At 38.1% G+C, this 19,068-nt stretch overlaps 1 protein-coding gene across 1 annotated transcript in view; it reads right to left on the minus strand.

The window, feature by feature from the left end:
* Nucleotides 1-658: 658 nt before the first annotated feature.
* Nucleotides 659-19,068, minus strand: part of TNS3 (tensin 3) — a 219,069-nt gene continuing 200,659 nt past the window's right edge. The window contains 8 exon segments of the mRNA XM_032102957.1: nt 659-3,687; nt 4,642-4,668; nt 4,811-4,879; nt 5,871-6,039; nt 10,150-10,227; nt 11,912-11,989; nt 15,374-15,469; nt 17,806-17,934. Coding sequence (XP_031958848.1) covers nt 3,543-3,687; nt 4,642-4,668; nt 4,811-4,879; nt 5,871-6,039; nt 10,150-10,227; nt 11,912-11,989; nt 15,374-15,469; nt 17,806-17,934 — 791 coding nt within the window. The 3' untranslated portion in view covers nt 659-3,542.

Here is a 19,068-nt window from a genome sequence, read left to right on the forward strand (position 1 = left end):
TATCAGTCTTGGAAATAATCCTGATAAAGCATGTATATAACTCAACCTTCACTGTGTGTCTGACGCACTGATTTTGTACCTATTTCAGCCAGGGGTTAAATTTCTCATGCCCTCTGGAAGGTTTTCCTTAAAAAGCTTGAAAGGTTTTCCTGTAAGCGCTGTGGAGGCACAGTTAGATGGGTACAATATCTCAGAAGAAGATACCATATTCCTCTTTCTTACACTGAATTATGCAATGCAGGCAATAGATACTTTTATACCATTATAACCACAAATTAACTAGGAAAATCATATGCTTTAAATGACTTGAACCACTAACACAGGCTCCTGTGAAGTCCTTGAAAGAAATCTCAAATGTTTCTTAAAACTGAACCCCAGCACCCAAATTATTCTTAATTCATGAAGAAGGCTTTGCTTATTAGCTGATTTCAAATGCCAGATGGTAACTTTCATTCAGAACAGACTGCCCTGTGACAATTGTGTGGTGGATTTTCACATTTGTAGTTTTATCATAATTTGAAAGAGGTGGTATCTGAAGAGCAGAGAAAATGACTATACAAAGAATTTATAGACTGAAGACCTTTAGATGCTTCTTTACAGTTTCAAGAAAAAAGTGGAAATTTTCACTAGTAAGAAAAATCAAGAAAGAAACATTAAATATTGGATACAGTGAAACCATTTAATTAAAAACATGGCTTTTATCATTTTTGTAGTTCAACACTGTATGATTATAATAGTATATTTACTAACCACATTAATAGGAGTCTGGCTAAATATATGTGTCAATTTGCTGCCATTAGTTATGAAACTGCATATACACATCTACCAGAAATCTTGAAAGAAAGTGCTATATAAAGATTAGTCTTGTATTTGCCATGAACATATAAGTTTCATTAATATTTTTCTACACAGACTACATAATGGTACATACTGAACTATCTTGCTTTGTGCATTTTTAATTCATTAAAAAGCAAATGCCCGTGGCAATATACCATCCAAAGGAATGCAAAATAGAAAATCTCCCTTAGAAACAGGGTAACTTCTTTTTTCCCACTTAGCAAGTAGAGCTAAACTCCCAGAAAATATCACCAGGAGTGTCAGCATGCAATCCCTCATGCTTTTGATTTCAGCAGACCTTGAGAAAGCACAAGGAATAAAAAATAAGGTCCTAAATGGAAATGACAATACACAGGAAAAAAAAGACATTTTATTTTCAGCCCAAAGGCCAACACATTTGTCTAGGAAAACACACTAAAATTTATTATCTACAGAAGTGGAAAAATATAGTAAAAAATTCCTCCGCATTTCAATGCTCACAACACACCAGATTAACATCTAATTGAGACTCAAGTCTACTTGAGATGTCAGCTGAAGAAATTCTCTGGGCTTCCACTGGGTGATGAGATTAGGCAACTGGAATCTTTGTACACCAAAAGAATCTTAAAAGAAAACTTGTTCTCATATTTTATAAAAGGAGTAAAGCTCTGAGAAGTAAGAACTGCAATCTTTTTTTGGATGGTACATAAACAATAGTAAGTAATATACCTCTGTGCCAAAAGAACAGAATTATATATTACAAATCAGAAGTACTTGCCTTTGTTGCTTCAATGGTAGCTACCGCACTTTGGATTGCTCCACCCTTCTACAGATACCCAACACCCACTCCTACTAATAAACCACTTTCTCATCCAAATACATTAAAATTCAGTAATTTCCTCTCTCTCTTCCTCATCACCTTCCTTTTAAAAAGCATAAAGTTATTTACACAAAATTGATAGTTACACAAATAATTTGGTAACACTTCAGCTATGGTCACTGAATAAGGTTTTAACATGGTCCTAATACTTCAGGAAATACAAAGACAGCTGTTAAAAATCCTCCCTATTTTATACAGGACAAATGTAGTTCAAATTGGTGGATAAAAGGATTAAAATCTACAAGTGGGTAAAGTGGCTCGTGTATCAACATGCAAAATACAGCATGCTATTTTATTCCTCAGGTTGTTAATATAGACAGCCACACATGAAAGAAATAGAAGCAATGAAATTTTTCAGCACTTGCCACACTAAAGTTGTATTATAACCATCAGTTCTCATACAGGGGGTCTAGTACTGCTCTTTTTGAGTGAATGGGAGCTACACAGTAGATCTCAGTGGCTTACTCTCCTTGTGCAGGTTTCCACTGTAACCTACTGCATCAATTTTCTGTAAAGCTAAGCAGCATTTCCTTATGCATTTCAAATATCAATGTGTTAAGAAAGATAAAGAGATATGTACAAGTGTGACGGATGTAGAAATCATGACATAAATGCTCTCAAGAAATGGGACAGAGTAACAAGATAAATTACATTCACTTTCAAATTCCCTAACTCGAGGAATAACAAATCAAATATAGTTCCTACAGGTTAAAAAAAAAAAGTTAAAAAATCCTCAAAACTCCAGCAAAATAATGGGGTAAAAGAATCCATAAATATAATTACATATTATGTAGGGGAATAAAACAGTATTGCAGAGGCAGAAAATGGGAAGTGCCTTGTCACTGTAAGACAAAAGACAAAATACCAGACTATTGTCTCCAGCAAGGCACAGGCTACACACACATTCACTTACACAAAATAGTGCTAAGGAGGCAAAGCTCAACATTGGTCTAGTTTAAGAATTATCTCTATGGCACACCAAGATCTGGGATCCACTACACAATCTCTCACAGGTAAAAATGCATAAATATACAATTTTCATCTTTGCTTTTCCCTCATTTTCATCCTGTAATTACTAAAATGCTTAATCTTCCCTGCTTACTTCTCTGTATTAAAAAAAAAATACAAAAAACCCCTAGCTACAGAACAGATTTTCACACTTTTGTTCTGCCACTTCTGCTCTACTGAAAAACTTTCAAACCAAAACAGCTCAGCCTTCTTAACACTAAATACAGAGCAATCTTCCTGAATATTCCACACTGCCACTCCTTTCTTACCAGAAATCAACTTGCACAAACCTTCTTTTCACATACATCTTCCCCTTTCTCCATTCAGTTCTCATCACTGATCACAAAGACATAAGGAAGAGCAAGTAGTCTTCCTCAGATGATCATTCTCCTAAAAACATGTTTGCAAGGCCTACAACTACAATTGCTGCAACCATGGCAAGTGCCTTTGTGGAGATTTTACAAAACATTTTCTGAACAAAAAAGTAGCGCAATCTATTAAGTATTTCTGCTCCAATAAATTATGAGAAACAGCATGTGAAGATATATTAGAAACCCATCAGGAGAAACGTTCTTCATTTATGCTTCATTCAGGTAACGGCTACGTGGGTTTGGGTGGCACCCAGCTTCTTTTGTTTTGTCCTCTGATATAAAAACATTTGTGAAGCATCCTGAAATAAAAGCCTGAGCTCTCACAAGCACAATACACAGATCATCCTCTGCTTTCCTTATTGGGAATGACAATATTCAGATATTGTTACTGAATAGCCTTTCTCCCTCTCACAGTGATTTCCTTTGGTGAAGTCAGCGATGAGCTCTGAATCAAGGATGGAAAGGCATCAGATCTTCTTCTGGGATCCAATCATGACCTTTGATACAAAGTTCACAATGGCACTGGCAGGTTGTTCTGGATCATGTTCTGCAAAGAGGTGGCATACGTTGTCTGTGGCACTGCCTTGCTTCCTGGCAATGAACCCAAACACTCTGCAAGGGCAGCAATCACAGTATGTCAAGAGAACTGACAGATAGGCATTGCCTCATTTCATAAAACAGAAAAGATACTGCAGAAACCAAGCACACAAAGCAGACTTCTCTGTTCTGATGGACAAGGTTCCATGTGACTGCTAAACACAGTGGTCCAGATGGACCAGCCAGCTCCGAAAAGAATCAGGAAAGGAGACTGACCCCTTCCTTCTACTCCGTGTGCTGTTTTGCTGTCAGAGACATGCTGCTGAGCCTGCGGACGTATTTAATCTGATTCAATACTGCTGTTCTCTTACCTACTTTGGGGGGCTCGTAGTGTGGTGTGCCAGGGACTGCCCAAAGAGAGGTTTTTGAGGGCCACACACCTTGGTGGACAGAATATTGGAAAAAGGATTTAAGCCATCTATTTGTGTTCCTTTCCAGAAACACAAATGCTGAGCCTCTCTGTTTTAAGTTACTTCTTTGGATTAACGGGTGACAACGTTTGCCTCCAACAGAAAACACTTTGCAATCCACAGGTAACAATGAATTTATGCCACACACTAATATTACCAAGAGTGTTTTCATCTATGTAGCGAGGGAGGGATTTTTTTAAAGCTATCAGTCTAAGTGAGAAAAGTTTGTGTTAAGTCTTGCTGGACAGGTGGAACACAAAACTGAGAGGCAAATAGCTCTAACTTTTGAAACCATAGTCAAATCACAGACCTGCAATCTAAACAAACCATGCTAGCGCTGGCTCCAGACATCCCACCACCACCGATTACATAATTAGGCCCCAACTTGCAAAGGTGTAAATGAAGTAACCAAAGTCTAATTACAGAGGGCTGAGAGACTTTAGTCTCTGAACAGCTTGCTTTCCCTTCCACATTTCAAACAAAAGTAATTTATAACACCAAGAAACTGATCACTTTAATAATATTCCTATAACATTCAGTTAAAAGAGACTCCACTTACTTTGCAGAAAGGCCATCTTTCATCCACCTTGTCCATTAACAAAGCAGTAAAAAAACACAGAATGGAGAAATAAAAATGAAACCTATGTTAGTTTTGGTTTGTTTGCTGGGTTTTTTTGGTAGATCAACAATACAAATAACATATTAAAAATACTACTTGTCATACTTACTTTCTGTCCTGTGGATCCAAAGCACAGAAAATAACAGTATTGACTGAATAATGTCTCCGGAAAAAGAGTCTGGATAGGAAGAAATAGAACAAATTTCAGAAACAGTTAAGACGCTTAGAATTCTAAACAATAAACAAATCTGAAAAATAAACTCTATTTAGTCTTAATTTAATAAAGACAATGTATTCCCTTTGCTCTCTCTGAGTGACTTTGAAAGCCACCTGAACTGCTCCAACCAAATAAATACGTATTTAAAATACTAACATCAAGTTTTTGAAACAAAGGAAAACTGACTCTCAAGCTAAGAAAAAGGACTAGGAGCATGAAATGTATTTTTTCTAAAAACTGGCCATTTAGTTACTATTTTAGTGGGAGAGAAAACTTCGTGGAACCTGTGAATAATTTGATCATACTATGTTTCAAAATATTCACACTCCTAGGCATTACAATTAAAGGTTCTGTGATCTGCTACAAATCATTGTAAACCCCATGGAATTAAGAAGTCTGGCACTTCTTCTTTTTTAACCTACAATAAATTCCTGTTGTCCTTCCTTTGTTATTGTCATTTTTGTAATTGAAAGAGTTTGTAGTAGCCTAACTAGCACCTAGAACAAAGTATAAATTGACTTTTTATCATAGTTTTTTATAGGCTATCCAAAACACTGTTTCAGATCCTGGAGATACACATCATCTGCTTAAGTCAGCTCTGTTCAGTGATACTGGTGAAAGACATCATGAAGATAAATTATTTCACTGAACAGGCACAATATCAAATGCTAGCAAAGCCATTACTTTCCCTTTTTATAAGAAATAACAATAAAAAATGTCATATCAAAGTGACCTTCCAGAGTTAAAATATGCCATGTGTAAATAAAGCCCACAGTTTAAAAGATATATTTTCCTGTACTGCAGCCATCTTACACAGTCACCATCATTTCTATAATCCTAGTGTCCTCTGAGACAGAGATTGCAAAATGTAACTAGGAACGTCAAATCAACAGTGGCCAACACTTGATAGGGACAGGGACAGATATTCTCGTCCCATCCTTCTTTTGCTTACTTTCTTTGATTATCCGTCAGTGTGATTCCCTGAGCAGACACCTTGAAATGGACAACGGTTGAGACAGGAGAAGGATCTTGCATCAGGGTCATGCTCAAGGCTTTCTGTACTGCCTGGTAGCCTGTGAGGGACTCCATCTCCACTGAATTCAGGTACCAAACGTTACAAGCTGTAATGGAAGAGAGGTAAGACTTTGAGAGGTCACAGGCCTTTTGCTCTCCCTTTGGTTTTAATACCTTTATATCAAAGCCAATGACTATATTTATCTATTACCCATAGATACCCTGAAATTTAAATAAATACAAGACAGCACTAGAGAGTACACTTGTAGGTAGTACTGGAGCAAAGGTATTCCAGAGAGGAAAGAATGGGGATATTTTGCTTTAAAGTTCAAATACATCAGCCAGTAAGAAAATACACATTTGCAGCATACATTCACATGTTCTACAGTTTCAAATGGTATTTGAACTATATTCAAAGAAAACAATTCACTTGACTGGCACGATAAGAACGTTCTCACACCAAAAAGAACTGAGGGTTATTGAAAAGCTCATTTCTCATTCATTCCGTAGTGTTCTGTATATTTAATGATTTCAGGGCAAATAAAACAATTTCCACACTGATGAAAATTACTACATATATTTTTAGGCCTTTTCTTTATTTCAGCATGCGCTTACTTCTAAAAGTACTATTCCTCTTCTAGAGATATTAGCAACTTCTGAAATATCTCTATAAAATAGATAATCATTGGTTTCTAAGGCTACCAGTTACTTTTTTTACATGGTTTCATATCAATCTGCAGCGAGCACTAGGAAAATATGTATTAATATTATATAACTTTACATAGTAGTTCTGTACTACTGTAAAATACTACAAAGTACAGTGCCATCTACAGTATAAACTATTATTATTATTATATAGTATTAACAGAATCACTCACATGCTTACTATGGGACTGTGGTATAAAGTCAAATTTACAAACAAATTTAAGAACAAGCAAGAAGGATTATGCACATCCATAGCTAAACACTAGTACCAAGAGATTTTGTGTTGGTAAAAACATTTGTGTAGGTATCCAGGACAAAATTTACAACTCTGTCAGTTGACACATACAAACTACCATGGTTATATTTCATTTGTTTAGCAGCTTCGTTTGGCTTGCCAACGTCACTATGAAAGCAAAGATTAAATTAAATATAACAGTTTCTCTTTCTATATGGCTATTCTGTAATCTGGCTTAAGCTTTCTCCTATGACTATTTACATAAAATTACAGAGCTAGACACTGGCTAGCTCAAAACAACCAACAGTTAAAAACTGCGTAAGCCTAAGTTTGATTCCAGCATAATGATCAGCCCAGTAACTTCAAGCTCTGGAGTCCATCAGTGAAAGAAGGGATCCTGAAATTTCATTTATTTGATTTGCCAAGTGTAAAATTTCAAAAATGTATTTGTGCATTGCTGTGAAAGTTTCAATAACTTTTGCTTGACTCAATCACGATTCATGCACAGAGGGATTTAAGATAACGAGTAGCAACCCAAAACTGTTATGAACATTCCAAACCATAAGCTCTCTTCTTCTCACCTCATTACTGTGTATGGTTGGTACAGATCTAAAGCTCTTCACTATCCTGTGAGTCTTTCCCAGAACAGGAAGCTTCCCTTCTTTCATAGCCACACAAATCAGAGTCCCTTCCTCTTCTGCCACACAGTGCATTGCTGTCAACAGACTGTTTTCAGGTTTTGTTTCTAAATGAAATTTCCAAGCATTTTATCTAGATTGCCCTCAAAGTAATAGTTCAAACACCAGTTACCAAATACAGTAGATTGCTTCTGTAGCACAAAAAATAATAAATGAAACCTTTTACCAAAGTGTTGCAAAGTGAAAACATATCAGCATAAAAAGGAGAGGAAAGGTAATGAGAAACACTGAAAGATTTCTCATTTAGGAACATCATGCATGGTCTGACAAGGTATCAATAACAGTAATCCCAGAGAAACCATACTCCAACCTAGAACAAAAGGAAGACCTTTCGTTCAGTGCAGCTGCCCTGCAATGTTGCTGCTCTCATCTTTCACAGGTGACATTTTGGAGCACGTCTGTGCCACCAGCAACAGCTTAACAATGCTGCTTTTAGACTGGGAATGTCCTCTGTTCAGAATGCTTAGTTTCTTGACTGTATCAGTGTAAAGAGAAGTTAAGAACTGCAATTTATTTGGGCAGAAAATTTCGTTGCTGAACAGGAAAGTTAATAAAGCAAGGTGAATTCTACTAGGGAAAAGCCTCTTATTTGTATGGTTTCTAGTCTTCAACTGTCAGTGTCTAAGAAGCAAAGGATTTCTAGTCAGCTTCAGCACTTAGACAGAAACTGGAAATGCTCATTAGGTTTTTCAGGCAGCTATAAAAAATAATCCTTCTAGGAAAACACATCATTTTTTGCTTGTGCAGTGAGAAAAGTGTGGGTAAAGAAGGGCAGGGAGAAAGCGTTTCTGCTTTAAAGTTTCTTTGAAAGGACTCAGTTTACATGTTTTGAGTCTGCACTTCAGTGTTGAACTCCACAATTTGAACGCTTCTGTGAATGGAAAGGGACCCCTGATGTATCAAGGCAAAAAAAAAAAAAAAAAAAACCTCTGAGAACCTCTCATAGCTAATTTATCTATTTGGGTTCTAAAATCCTTGTTTAAAAACAACAAAAACAACAAAACAGGTTAAAACCAAAAGTACTAAGTACCCTAATGATCCATGATATGACAGATCTCATGTAGAGTTATCTGACTACTGCCCCAGCTGAAGAACTACTTCTTTTTTTATGAAAAGCATTGTCCGAGCAAGGAGAAACCAACATTTCTTGAAAGACAACACATGCCCCTTTTGATGGCTTTTCTAGAAGTAAAGTGCTACAAAAAGTTATTCTCGTTTTTTTCCCTGTTGGCCACAACAAACACCAACCAGTGAGCCAGCACATGCTCACTCGCAGCACAGCCTCCCAAAGGTTTGCCATTGCCTCAGCCACACATGCCTGCTCAATTAGAGCGCTCAATTAGAGCACTCAAAATGGTGCTTCACATTTAAAGTTGAAGCAGACTGCTGCACAAGCAAGGAGCAACACCCTCTCCAGAGCTGGCCAGACAACTGCCCCTTCAGAAGTGCTCTAAAATGCATGAGGGCAATGAGGCAGCATTCTTAGAAAGGCATGCTTCGCCACAACACTCACTTGTGGATCCAGTGGTAGGCTAAACTCGAAAGAAAGCGGCAAAGGTAGTGTATTCCTGTGCTCTAACGGCACTAATTGGGTGACTTCTGGGGAGAATTCATAGCAACCTGAAAACCAAGGACCATGGGAGAGCATGGGCAGGTTCCCCTGGACATGCCCACTGTACAGCAGAGTAACACAGTGGCTGCATTTCTTCTAAGGACAACCTTAAGATTATGCAGGAATACTCACAGCATTGTCCAATACAGTGAGTTAGGATGCCACCACACTTTTTCAGAGAGGCTGTTTAACTAGCTCTCTGGATCAGCTGCACACTAACAAAGCAAATAAGAAGCAGAACACACCTCTACACAGCTGTTGCCAACACCCCACGTTTGAGAGCCATACAGATGGTAACAATGCATAGCATCATATCATTTGGAGGTACTCTGGTCATGATTCTTCTGTCACATCAAATAAGCTTGTGGTAACACAAGTCAACTTGCCAGAAATGGTGCTGCATTACACACAAGAATCCATAGAAACATCCAATGGAAAAGACACATGACATTTCCTAGTAACATGCAGCACCAAGTGAAGTACAGGGAATTGTTCTTTTTTTCAGATTGATGCAACAGTAAGCATTTTGCAGTGGTATTGTTAATCCCTATGATGAGAACTTAACCCTAACTGAACACATTCCTTAGGTGGCTTTTGCAGACCTCACATATAGTTCTTGAACCTTTGCAACCACCGGTTGAAAATATCCTCTCAAAGTTTATCAGTTATGAAAGCAATATCCTGCTTAAAAATTGCCACGCTTGAAGAAACCTATGTATACCTCATATTCTCATAAGACACATGACTGGAAACCAAATACAGGGTTGTAGAACTTAGGAACTGGTTGCAGAAAACAGAAAGAACATGGTACATATCCTCACAGTGCCCTTTACACTTCCTACCCAGTGCTCTAAATTTAACTGCTACCTTTACATATCCTTCAATCCAGTCTAAGCTTCAGCTTCTCCCAACCTGTAAAATGCAAACTTTGGTAACAGTCAAATACAAGGTTAAAAGTTTAACAGACCTGCACCCTGTTTGAGAAGCTCCGCAGCTGAGTTTGCAGCAGTTTGTGGAGAAGTTTCTGCTATCTCCTCCAAGGGATCTGCAAACAGAAAACACTGTCCATGTCTTGTATGGACTTGAATCAACAAATCAAAGTCCACAGTCAAGTATGAGCTTAGCATTTGTAACTGTGATCTCATCTACTGGACAAATCTTGGCCAGAAACATGAAACAACCTTTTATTTGCAATTATAATCATTTATGTAGGCTTTGTGCTGCATCAGGTTTTTTTGCCTCAAGCACCACAAGCAGGATGCTTAACCTTTATTTCCTGACAATAAAAGACATAACATAGGCATATGCTGCAGGGACTCACATGATGACACATTAAGACAATACTTATAGCTATATTCCCTCACTACAACCTGAAAAAAATTTAAATAGTGTGATTTTAATGATCTCATTTGATTTTTATAACTTACACTGATTTATACAGAAAGACTTTGTGTTGCCATGATTTTGATTCAGAGGATGGCAACATAATTTTCTTCTTAAGCTGAAAAAACCCATCTAAACCATTAAGACAGCAGTAGAACGTTTCCCGCCCAATTGTTTGTTAAAAGTAGTAAGAAAACTGTCCCCCAGCATGTTATTTCAGGTATATAAATGCATGTAAAAAGGTCTCACTTACTGCTGCATTTAGCATGAGGTATGCTGTCTTTGAGTATAATCAAATGAGGAAGAGAGCCATAATACAGTTTTTGACACTATTCACATGTCTAGAATTACAGTTATATAAACATTTTAAATACTTCAGGCACTGTATCCTGTCATTAACCACAGAAGATCATCTTAAAATGCATGATCAAATCAGATTAATAAATCCAAAATAAAATTTCACTGTGGTATGTTTATTCAAGACAAGGCAAATGCTTTAGTCCTGCACCTCTGGAGGAACAGAGTAAGTTTTCCATCTTCAGTGAGGGGGATAAAGAGAACAAGCCCACCTCCATACTGCTTTGCCATATAGATGCATGAGATCTTTTGTCACATCTACCACAGCATATTTTTGTGCTAAAATAGTTTCATTAATGTATTCACATAAATCAAATGCTATTTTTGTACATTAACATACCATTTGTAACAAAAGTTTAAAGGGGTCATTCAAAAACCACAAGAACATTTAATATTGCAATAATGTGTCTGGGGTTAACTTAATGTGGGAGAATATCAGGCAACTTAATTACTGGACAAGCATGAGCATTTTGTTTTTGTCTTAGAGTGGTTTATGAAATCAGTATAAGCAAAATTAGAATCATAATCCCATGAAGCAACATAAGACTTTCTGATAATTTACTTAAACAAATTTGAACCTGTGCAAGTTGCTACATTCTTCCTGCCAGTGCTGCACTCAGGGCACTATCTGCTCTCTATCTACTTGTCCTTTTGCTATCCAGACCTGAATGAGTGGTTAAACCTAACCATACACTGGCATAATGTCACGTCTGAGAAGTACATTTGTCTTCCTACATGGTAAATTACTGCATGTATTTCCATGATGCGTATATGTTTATGACTGGAATATCACGGTACCAGCACGCTCAGAACCACACTTTGGATAACGGTCATCACCAATACTGAAGAATATCTTTCACAACACAGCTTCCTCCTTGGTGCATTTTTGCTTAGATCTCAACTTGTGACACATTCACCTGTCTTCAGACACTGACACTTTGAAGCAAAACTTGGCTGGGAGTATCTCTTCTGTACTTCAACAAGCATACCTCTGTCTGGGATGAGGAGCTTGCAGGGCAATGCCAGTGGAGTGATGGAATGCTGGTACACCAGAGCTGTTAAACTCCCTGTGGTCAGAAAAGTAACAAGACATGCACAGTTAACTTCATGGACAACAAGAACGCATAAGTTATGTTTGCTCTCAAGTTAGAGTAAGGGCCCCTTCTGCTTCCCTTTAAAAATCTCTTGGGACCTAAGCCAAGATCATCTTGAACTCATTAATCACAATCATATGCTTCCTTTCCCTCTTAAATACACTGCTTAGATCCTAACCTAAATGTCTGTGCTTCAAATGGAGAAAGCACAAAAATGACAAAATCAATAGCATATAGAAGTCAGTAAATTCTTTCCAACGCTCTTAACTTCTGCTACATCAAATGTAGTAAAATCTTAGAAAGGTGGTAAGAGCACAAGAGGTCGCTTGTGCTATATGATGAGGTAAAAAAGAGCAAGTTCTACCTCTTAGCCACCTAGTCTTCATCAGCTAGTGTTCTGTCTACATGCATCTCTATTTTGTACTTCTAAAAGTATAAAAGATGGTCCAGGTAAAACCTCTTCCATTCAATGCAGCAATGATGTATGTAGCATTCTCTATTAAATGATTCTTCTTTTCTATTCAAAGTCACTCTTGCAATTTGGTCTTGGCTTAACTGAAGTAATTCAACATTAGTTATCTTTGATATTAGCATGTGAGACTATAAGGAGTGAGAGGAAGGCATAGTATTCATCAATCTGTACAAAAAGCCATCCTTCGATCCCATTTACTAACAAGCAGCAAATGTTCTAACCATGTGCTGGAGAAAAATCTCAGTTCAACCATAACAAACCTCATTTTTACAGTCCATCAAAAATTTCTTTGAAATGGAAAGATGACCCAATTCTACAAGTGTCTTACAGAAATGCAAAAACTGATTGATACTGTTAGTCTTTCACTGTCTTACCCATAAACATGTGCAACAGTGCCTGTTCAACTACTTTGTAAAGCAGTTTTGAGGCTGTGTCCTGGGTTACAATGTGGGGTGTAACCAAGTTATGTATTCTATTTCCATCTACATAATTCTTGATGAACTGTTAATGGTGGGTCATTTGCAACAGCTGCCCAGTGCACACCCAACCCCTCAGACTGCAAGCTGGGTGTTAGATAAGGGAAAACAGGCAAACCCTGCAAGGCAATGTTTCCTGGTCTTCACAATTAACTCGGCCATGGTAACTACACCCATCCTGAGCGGGTCATCTCTGCTTGGAGGCCACCCTGGACTCAATGGCCCTAGCAAGAATGGACAACTGCAATGACTCAAGAGTATTACATCATTCCATTGTGAAACTCCCCATCCTGAGGGAGGTACCACCTGAACCTGACTGTATATAATCTGGGGTTTTGGGGACTTGGGACAGCACTACCATTGCTCAACAGACCCAGAGGAAGACCAGAATTCCACAGGACCACCACTTTCTACAAGACTGCAATCATCACCACTGCTTAATCAGACTGCAACCATCACCCAGACCAACAAGGTGCAAGGCTGTACTCTTGACTTTGTGGGTTTAAGCCAGTTTTTCTGTATCGTTGCATTTACTGTAATCTTTTTTATTAAATTGTAACTCTGACCTGCTCTCAAGGTATTTGTGTGGGGTTCACCTCTCACTGTGGTTTATTTTCAAACCAGCACAGGCTGTACACATTGAAAGACTAGGAGATGTTCAAAGTAAATGACTAGTAGGGTTGCATAAGTGCCTAAACAGGTACTTCAAGATTGAGGTAGGAACGGACTAAAAATTCTAATTTAAGATACGTCTCATGCCAAACACTGATAAACTTCAATCCACCTTTATTTTAAATACGACTTTCATTTTACATCTGTTAATTTTATGGTAGATGACCCTTTCACAGGTGTATTTGATGTATGTGACAAGGCCTGTAACAGAGGGCGGGAGGGCGGCAGGATGACCTCTGGGTAGAGTCCAGGGGCTTTTCATGCCAAACACAACCCGTTCCAGCAGACCCACTGCAGGGCACCTATAGAAAAAAGGTTTGGTGAGACACAGCAGAGGGAATGCCATGGACAGAGGAGGAGAAGGAGATGCTCTGGGTATCCAAGTTTCCATCCCCACCCTCTGGAGGACCTCGCAAGGGAATAGATGAGACTTTTTCTGTGGTTGACAGAGAGCACATGCTGAAACAGATTTTTTTCCCCACAGGATGGCAGCCTATGGGGAAAGCCCACATCCCAGGAAGGAAAAACAGGGAGAGGGATGAAGCAGCAGAGGAACTGTTCTGTAATGACCATATGTGAGGAGTCAGGAAGGAAGCAGTGAAATCGAGCTTGGAAAAGGGGAAGAAAAAGTGTTATTTAATACTTTGTTTCTCATGTTAAGGAAACTTCCCTGTCTGACCATCCAGGAGCCACTCTGGCAGTCACTCTTGCATCACCTGAGCTGGTACTCAAAGCCCCTTCACAGCTACATATCCCACACTTACAGTCAGACGTTTCCTCACTAGCTCAACCCCAGGTTTCCCTTAGCAGTCTCAGATGTCCAGATCCTTAAAATAATTGAATTTTGATGCAACAACTTAAAAGCAAAATAACAGCACAAACTGGGTGCCTCTGAGGAGGGATACCCTTACAGTCTAAGGGCAGGAAAGTCTGGGGGCTGTTGGCTGCTGCTGCGTCTCTTGAGTGTCTGGTCACCTGGCCACACGGGTCCCCGGGTCCTTTGTTATGCAAAGGGTCAGCAGGTCATAGCCTCTTGCCTGGGACACCCATAGATCAATCTGCAGTTTGCACTTCCAGCTTGCAAACCCAGATACCTGCACTGAATGTATCCCTCAACATCTCACTACCTGAATATTGATTTTAATTGGAAAAATATTGAAACAGTTTTCCCCGAGTTTCTTTTGCCCTGTAACTGGTTAGCATCTCCCTGTTTTCATCTCAGCTCATAAGCGTTCTCATCCTATTTTCCCCTCCTACTGCAAATCAGTGGAAAGCAAATGAGCGAACAGCTAGGTAGGTCTTTGGCTGTTTGCCATTACAGGTATTGCACTTCCATCATATTATATTAGGTAGGCTTACAAAGCATAATGTACTTTGCGAATGTCTCACTCTGGTGTAATTTTTAGCCACCTTATATGCAGCATAAATATAACACAGGACAAAAGGTCCCAAATCAATTAGGATTCTAAGAGTGATCCAGTTCAGCTTTCTGCAGCAACACTGGTATTAGTAGACAAGCTTAATTGTTTGAAGCTTGGTCCTGTACATCTGTGCTAGAGTGCCCTGCATACCTGCTTAAGGTAAATGTGTACAAGGCTCCTGGAACCCTGGAATGGGTTCCTACAGAAGTCATCAGGATTCAAACAAAGCAGTCTCTCATTTGTATTCCATCCAAGTCAGCACTGGCAAATACCAACTGCTTCCATTTTCTCTGTCCCTGTGATGCACAGTACTTACCAAAATACGGTTCATTCGAGCATCCTTTCAAGCGTACCCCCTTCTGAGTACATTCAATCAGAAAATGCCTTACAAGTTCATTTGACAAATCTCCAACTGTGTTGAAAAAGAAAGCTCACAAAAATAAGCAATTAGCAGACAAGTCTTACAAACTAGGTCTTTATGAAGCAGTTTTGCCACATTACCACCAAATGTTTTATATGCAGAATGCAAAGAATACAATTAGACCTACTCTGCAAGTTATGAGATGTATTTAAAAGGCCATTTTGCAAAAAACAAATAAGCAAACAGCTCACTTTACACAGCCAGAGGAAATGGGTTTATATTCTTAAGTGTCTGACATGCAAATATACACTGGTGTCCAAAAATGTCCAAGTATGGTCCCAGCTACAGACAGGAAAAGAAATTTGGAAAATGAATGGTTAGAAATTTTGATGCACTTGCCCATTAAAAGAACTTGTATCCAAAGTGACAAGAAAGTAGAAGTATGAAAAAATATTCCAATTTCCAGTGACATTTCTGTTCACAGGAGTTCTCCAGATTAAAAGAGGAGTAGATTCAGCTACACAAAGGTAATGACGGCATTTCTCTCAGTAAATTTTAAAGTTTCCAAATGTTTGCAGCTTTATGCTATGTCTCTGCTCCTGAAAACAAATAATTACATGAAACACTAAGGTTTCACTAGATTTTAAGACAGTTTTTATCTCAGGATTCTAAGACAAACCGAAATTGCTGAGTTGGATGTAAAGAGGAGATTCAAAGTCCAGGAGACATATAAAAATTCCCTTGAGATTTAGCATTCTTTTAAGTATATACATACATATGCAGATATATAATTAAGACAACTTAAATATTTCTTGAAAGATGGATTCACAGTACGTCATACCTGACTACAAACCAAATCCTTCTCCAAATAATTAAAAGGTTATTTCATACCAACAGGACAAAGCTATCAAACCATTCAAACCTTAACGAAAAACCTACAAACACATGTGCTCCTTTGATCTATCAGGAAACACTTCAAGAGTTGACTTCCAGGCTAATACAGATGAACGCATTAACATGGACAGCAGAAACCTCTGTGCAAGCAAGTATTACACTTAGCACTTTTTCAAACAGCTTAGTGTTTGTTGTTACGTGCTCACAAAACTAAAAATAAATGACTACAAGGTATGTGCGAAAGGGAAGCCTGGAAAAAGAAACCCTACAGGAAACTGAACCAATCTGTGCCTTCTGGGATTAAACAGTGGAAACGAAAAAAGCTAAGTATCATGAAGTGAGAAGTGGAAGAATGCTACAGTCTTACTACTATTTGCCTGTCGCTGTTCTAACATAAACTGTCTCTTAAAGGCTGGCAGAGTTTGAACTTTCATGTCTTCCTGGACTTCACCAATGATTATAAAAAAATATTACTAAAAACACCTACAAGCCACTTTCAATTTGCCTCCTACTTGTTGCTATCACTACTCCAGTACATCTATGCTGTGTTCATTAAGTAAGTCATTGAAGTGGTTCTGCTGATGTTTATTGGCAACAAAAAGGACTACATGGCAAGTTGTTATTAAAAATTGTTTCAAGATACCAGATTAAAACAGAATTTCAAAGTGTTACTGTAATAGAGGTGAACTGCTAACCTTGCCCCAGAGTAAGCAAATCCAAACCAACAGCAAAACAAAAAACCAAACCAAAACAGCCAAAATCATACTTTCATAAAAACAACACTAAGAATAAATGCTTTCCTGTAATCTTAGTTGCTTACCTAACCAGTCATTATGTACTAATGAAACATAATAAGCTTTGTAAAAGAAAAACAGCAGCAATAAAAACCACTCCACTAACCTTGCAGTAGTACAAATGGAACCAAGAACACTACAGATATTGGCTGCTGAGTTTCCACATACCAATTACTGATTTCTGCATGTTCTTCTCATTTTATGTTTCACAACCAACAGGCACAAGTTATATATGGAAGCACTGGAGCTGACAGAGTAAGTATACAAATCACCACTTCTTTTAAACAATTATCCTTAGGAAATCTCTTCAGATTAATATCTGAAGTAGAACTGTGTCAAAACAAAACTTTGGCATCAAAAATATTCAGCCCTCCAGCTGAGAGAAAACTTTACATTGTAGTCTGTGAATCAAATGCAGACTTCTGACTGCTAGGGAAGACCAATTGCTGAGATGACACTGATTTTCTATTAGGTTGATGAGGTACAACACATGCACAGCCACAACACACATACATTTACAAGTCATGGTGAAACCATACAGTACAACAGGCATCATCTCCAGTCTCACTTAACAACGCATCAAATGTAGTCTGCAATTCAAGTTGCACTTACAAGAAGAGGGGAAAATTCCATCATTTTATTACCCAGCAATAAGGACTACCTACTATGTATAGCTTGTTTAATAACATACAGAATTACCTTTCTTTAACTGCAGCACAGAAGGAGGTGGTGTGGCAACTTTCATAGCTAGCCCATAGGCTCCTCGGAAAGAATGACTGTCTCGAACAATGAAAGACCCAGGTTCCTTTTCCTTGAGAACAGCAATGGCTGCAAGAGATTCCAGCAAAGAGACAGAAAAACAGTTCAAGAACAATGCACATAGTCAAAAAGTACAGAAGTGCAAATGTATAATGAATAGGACACCAGAAGAAGTAAGATCTTTTCCTCTATCGTCACTGCTGTACAACAAAATACCATCAATCATATTTGCGGGACCCAAGTGGAAACATCTTGTTCAAATCTCACAGATACTTATTTTAAAAGAAGCCTGAAGTACAGAACCCTACTGATTTTTAAACTGAGAAGGGTGCTCAGGTCTCACATTCCTACAACCAGTGCAAGAGCAAGTCTACTCCTGCTTAGATTTTGTCAACTTGTTAAAAGACTCCATAGCTCTCTGTAATTCCCACACTGACTAGACAGCACTGTTTTTCACTTCCTATTCAGCCTCAACAGGCAGAACAGATTAATTTCCATCCACCAGCAATTTTTTGTCCCTGCAAAGCCACCTTACTGCCTTAGGAGTTTTAAAGCAAAGGAAGGAATGTAAGTGTGTATTTTGCTCTTTGACTTTGAAATATTTTTCATCTGTATTCTGGGAAACACTCGCAGGGAAATTGCTGCTGCTTTGCACAAGTCAGTTGCAGACTTTGAAATCTAGTAGCTCAAAATCTTAAACTTACTTTGAAAACAGACACAAAGTTAATCTAATGATTGATCTTAATAAAATTTTTGTACTTTGCTTTCTTTCCTCCCCCATAAACTTTTTAGAAATACTTGTTTATACTAGTATACTTTGTTTCTAGAATTCCTAACCATCGGCAATCCTTCAGAGAAGCCCTAGAAAAAGCCCAAATTTGATGCTGGACTCCTTAATTGACTGTTCACACAGAACATGGATATTATGCATACAGGGCACAAAGGCATATTTTGCAAGCCCTGAGCAATGTTTATAAAGCAAAGGTTCTTTTCATGAAAAAAGAGGAAGTTCAAAAAAAAAAAATCAGGAAAATGCAGACATAATTGTCTCTTCTGTTAAAACGAGTAAAGCAAACATGTATGCATTCTATTCTCTTCATCTGTCAGACAGCAAAGGAAAGAACCTTTTTTCACAACAATGTCTTGTTTTGAGAGGATTAGGATGAATACGCAAACCCCTGCAATTAAGCAGTACTCACATAA

This window comes from Corvus moneduloides, chromosome 1 (genome assembly GCF_009650955.1).
Source record: "Corvus moneduloides isolate bCorMon1 chromosome 1, bCorMon1.pri, whole genome shotgun sequence".
NCBI classification, from domain to species: domain Eukaryota; kingdom Metazoa; phylum Chordata; class Aves; order Passeriformes; family Corvidae; genus Corvus; species Corvus moneduloides.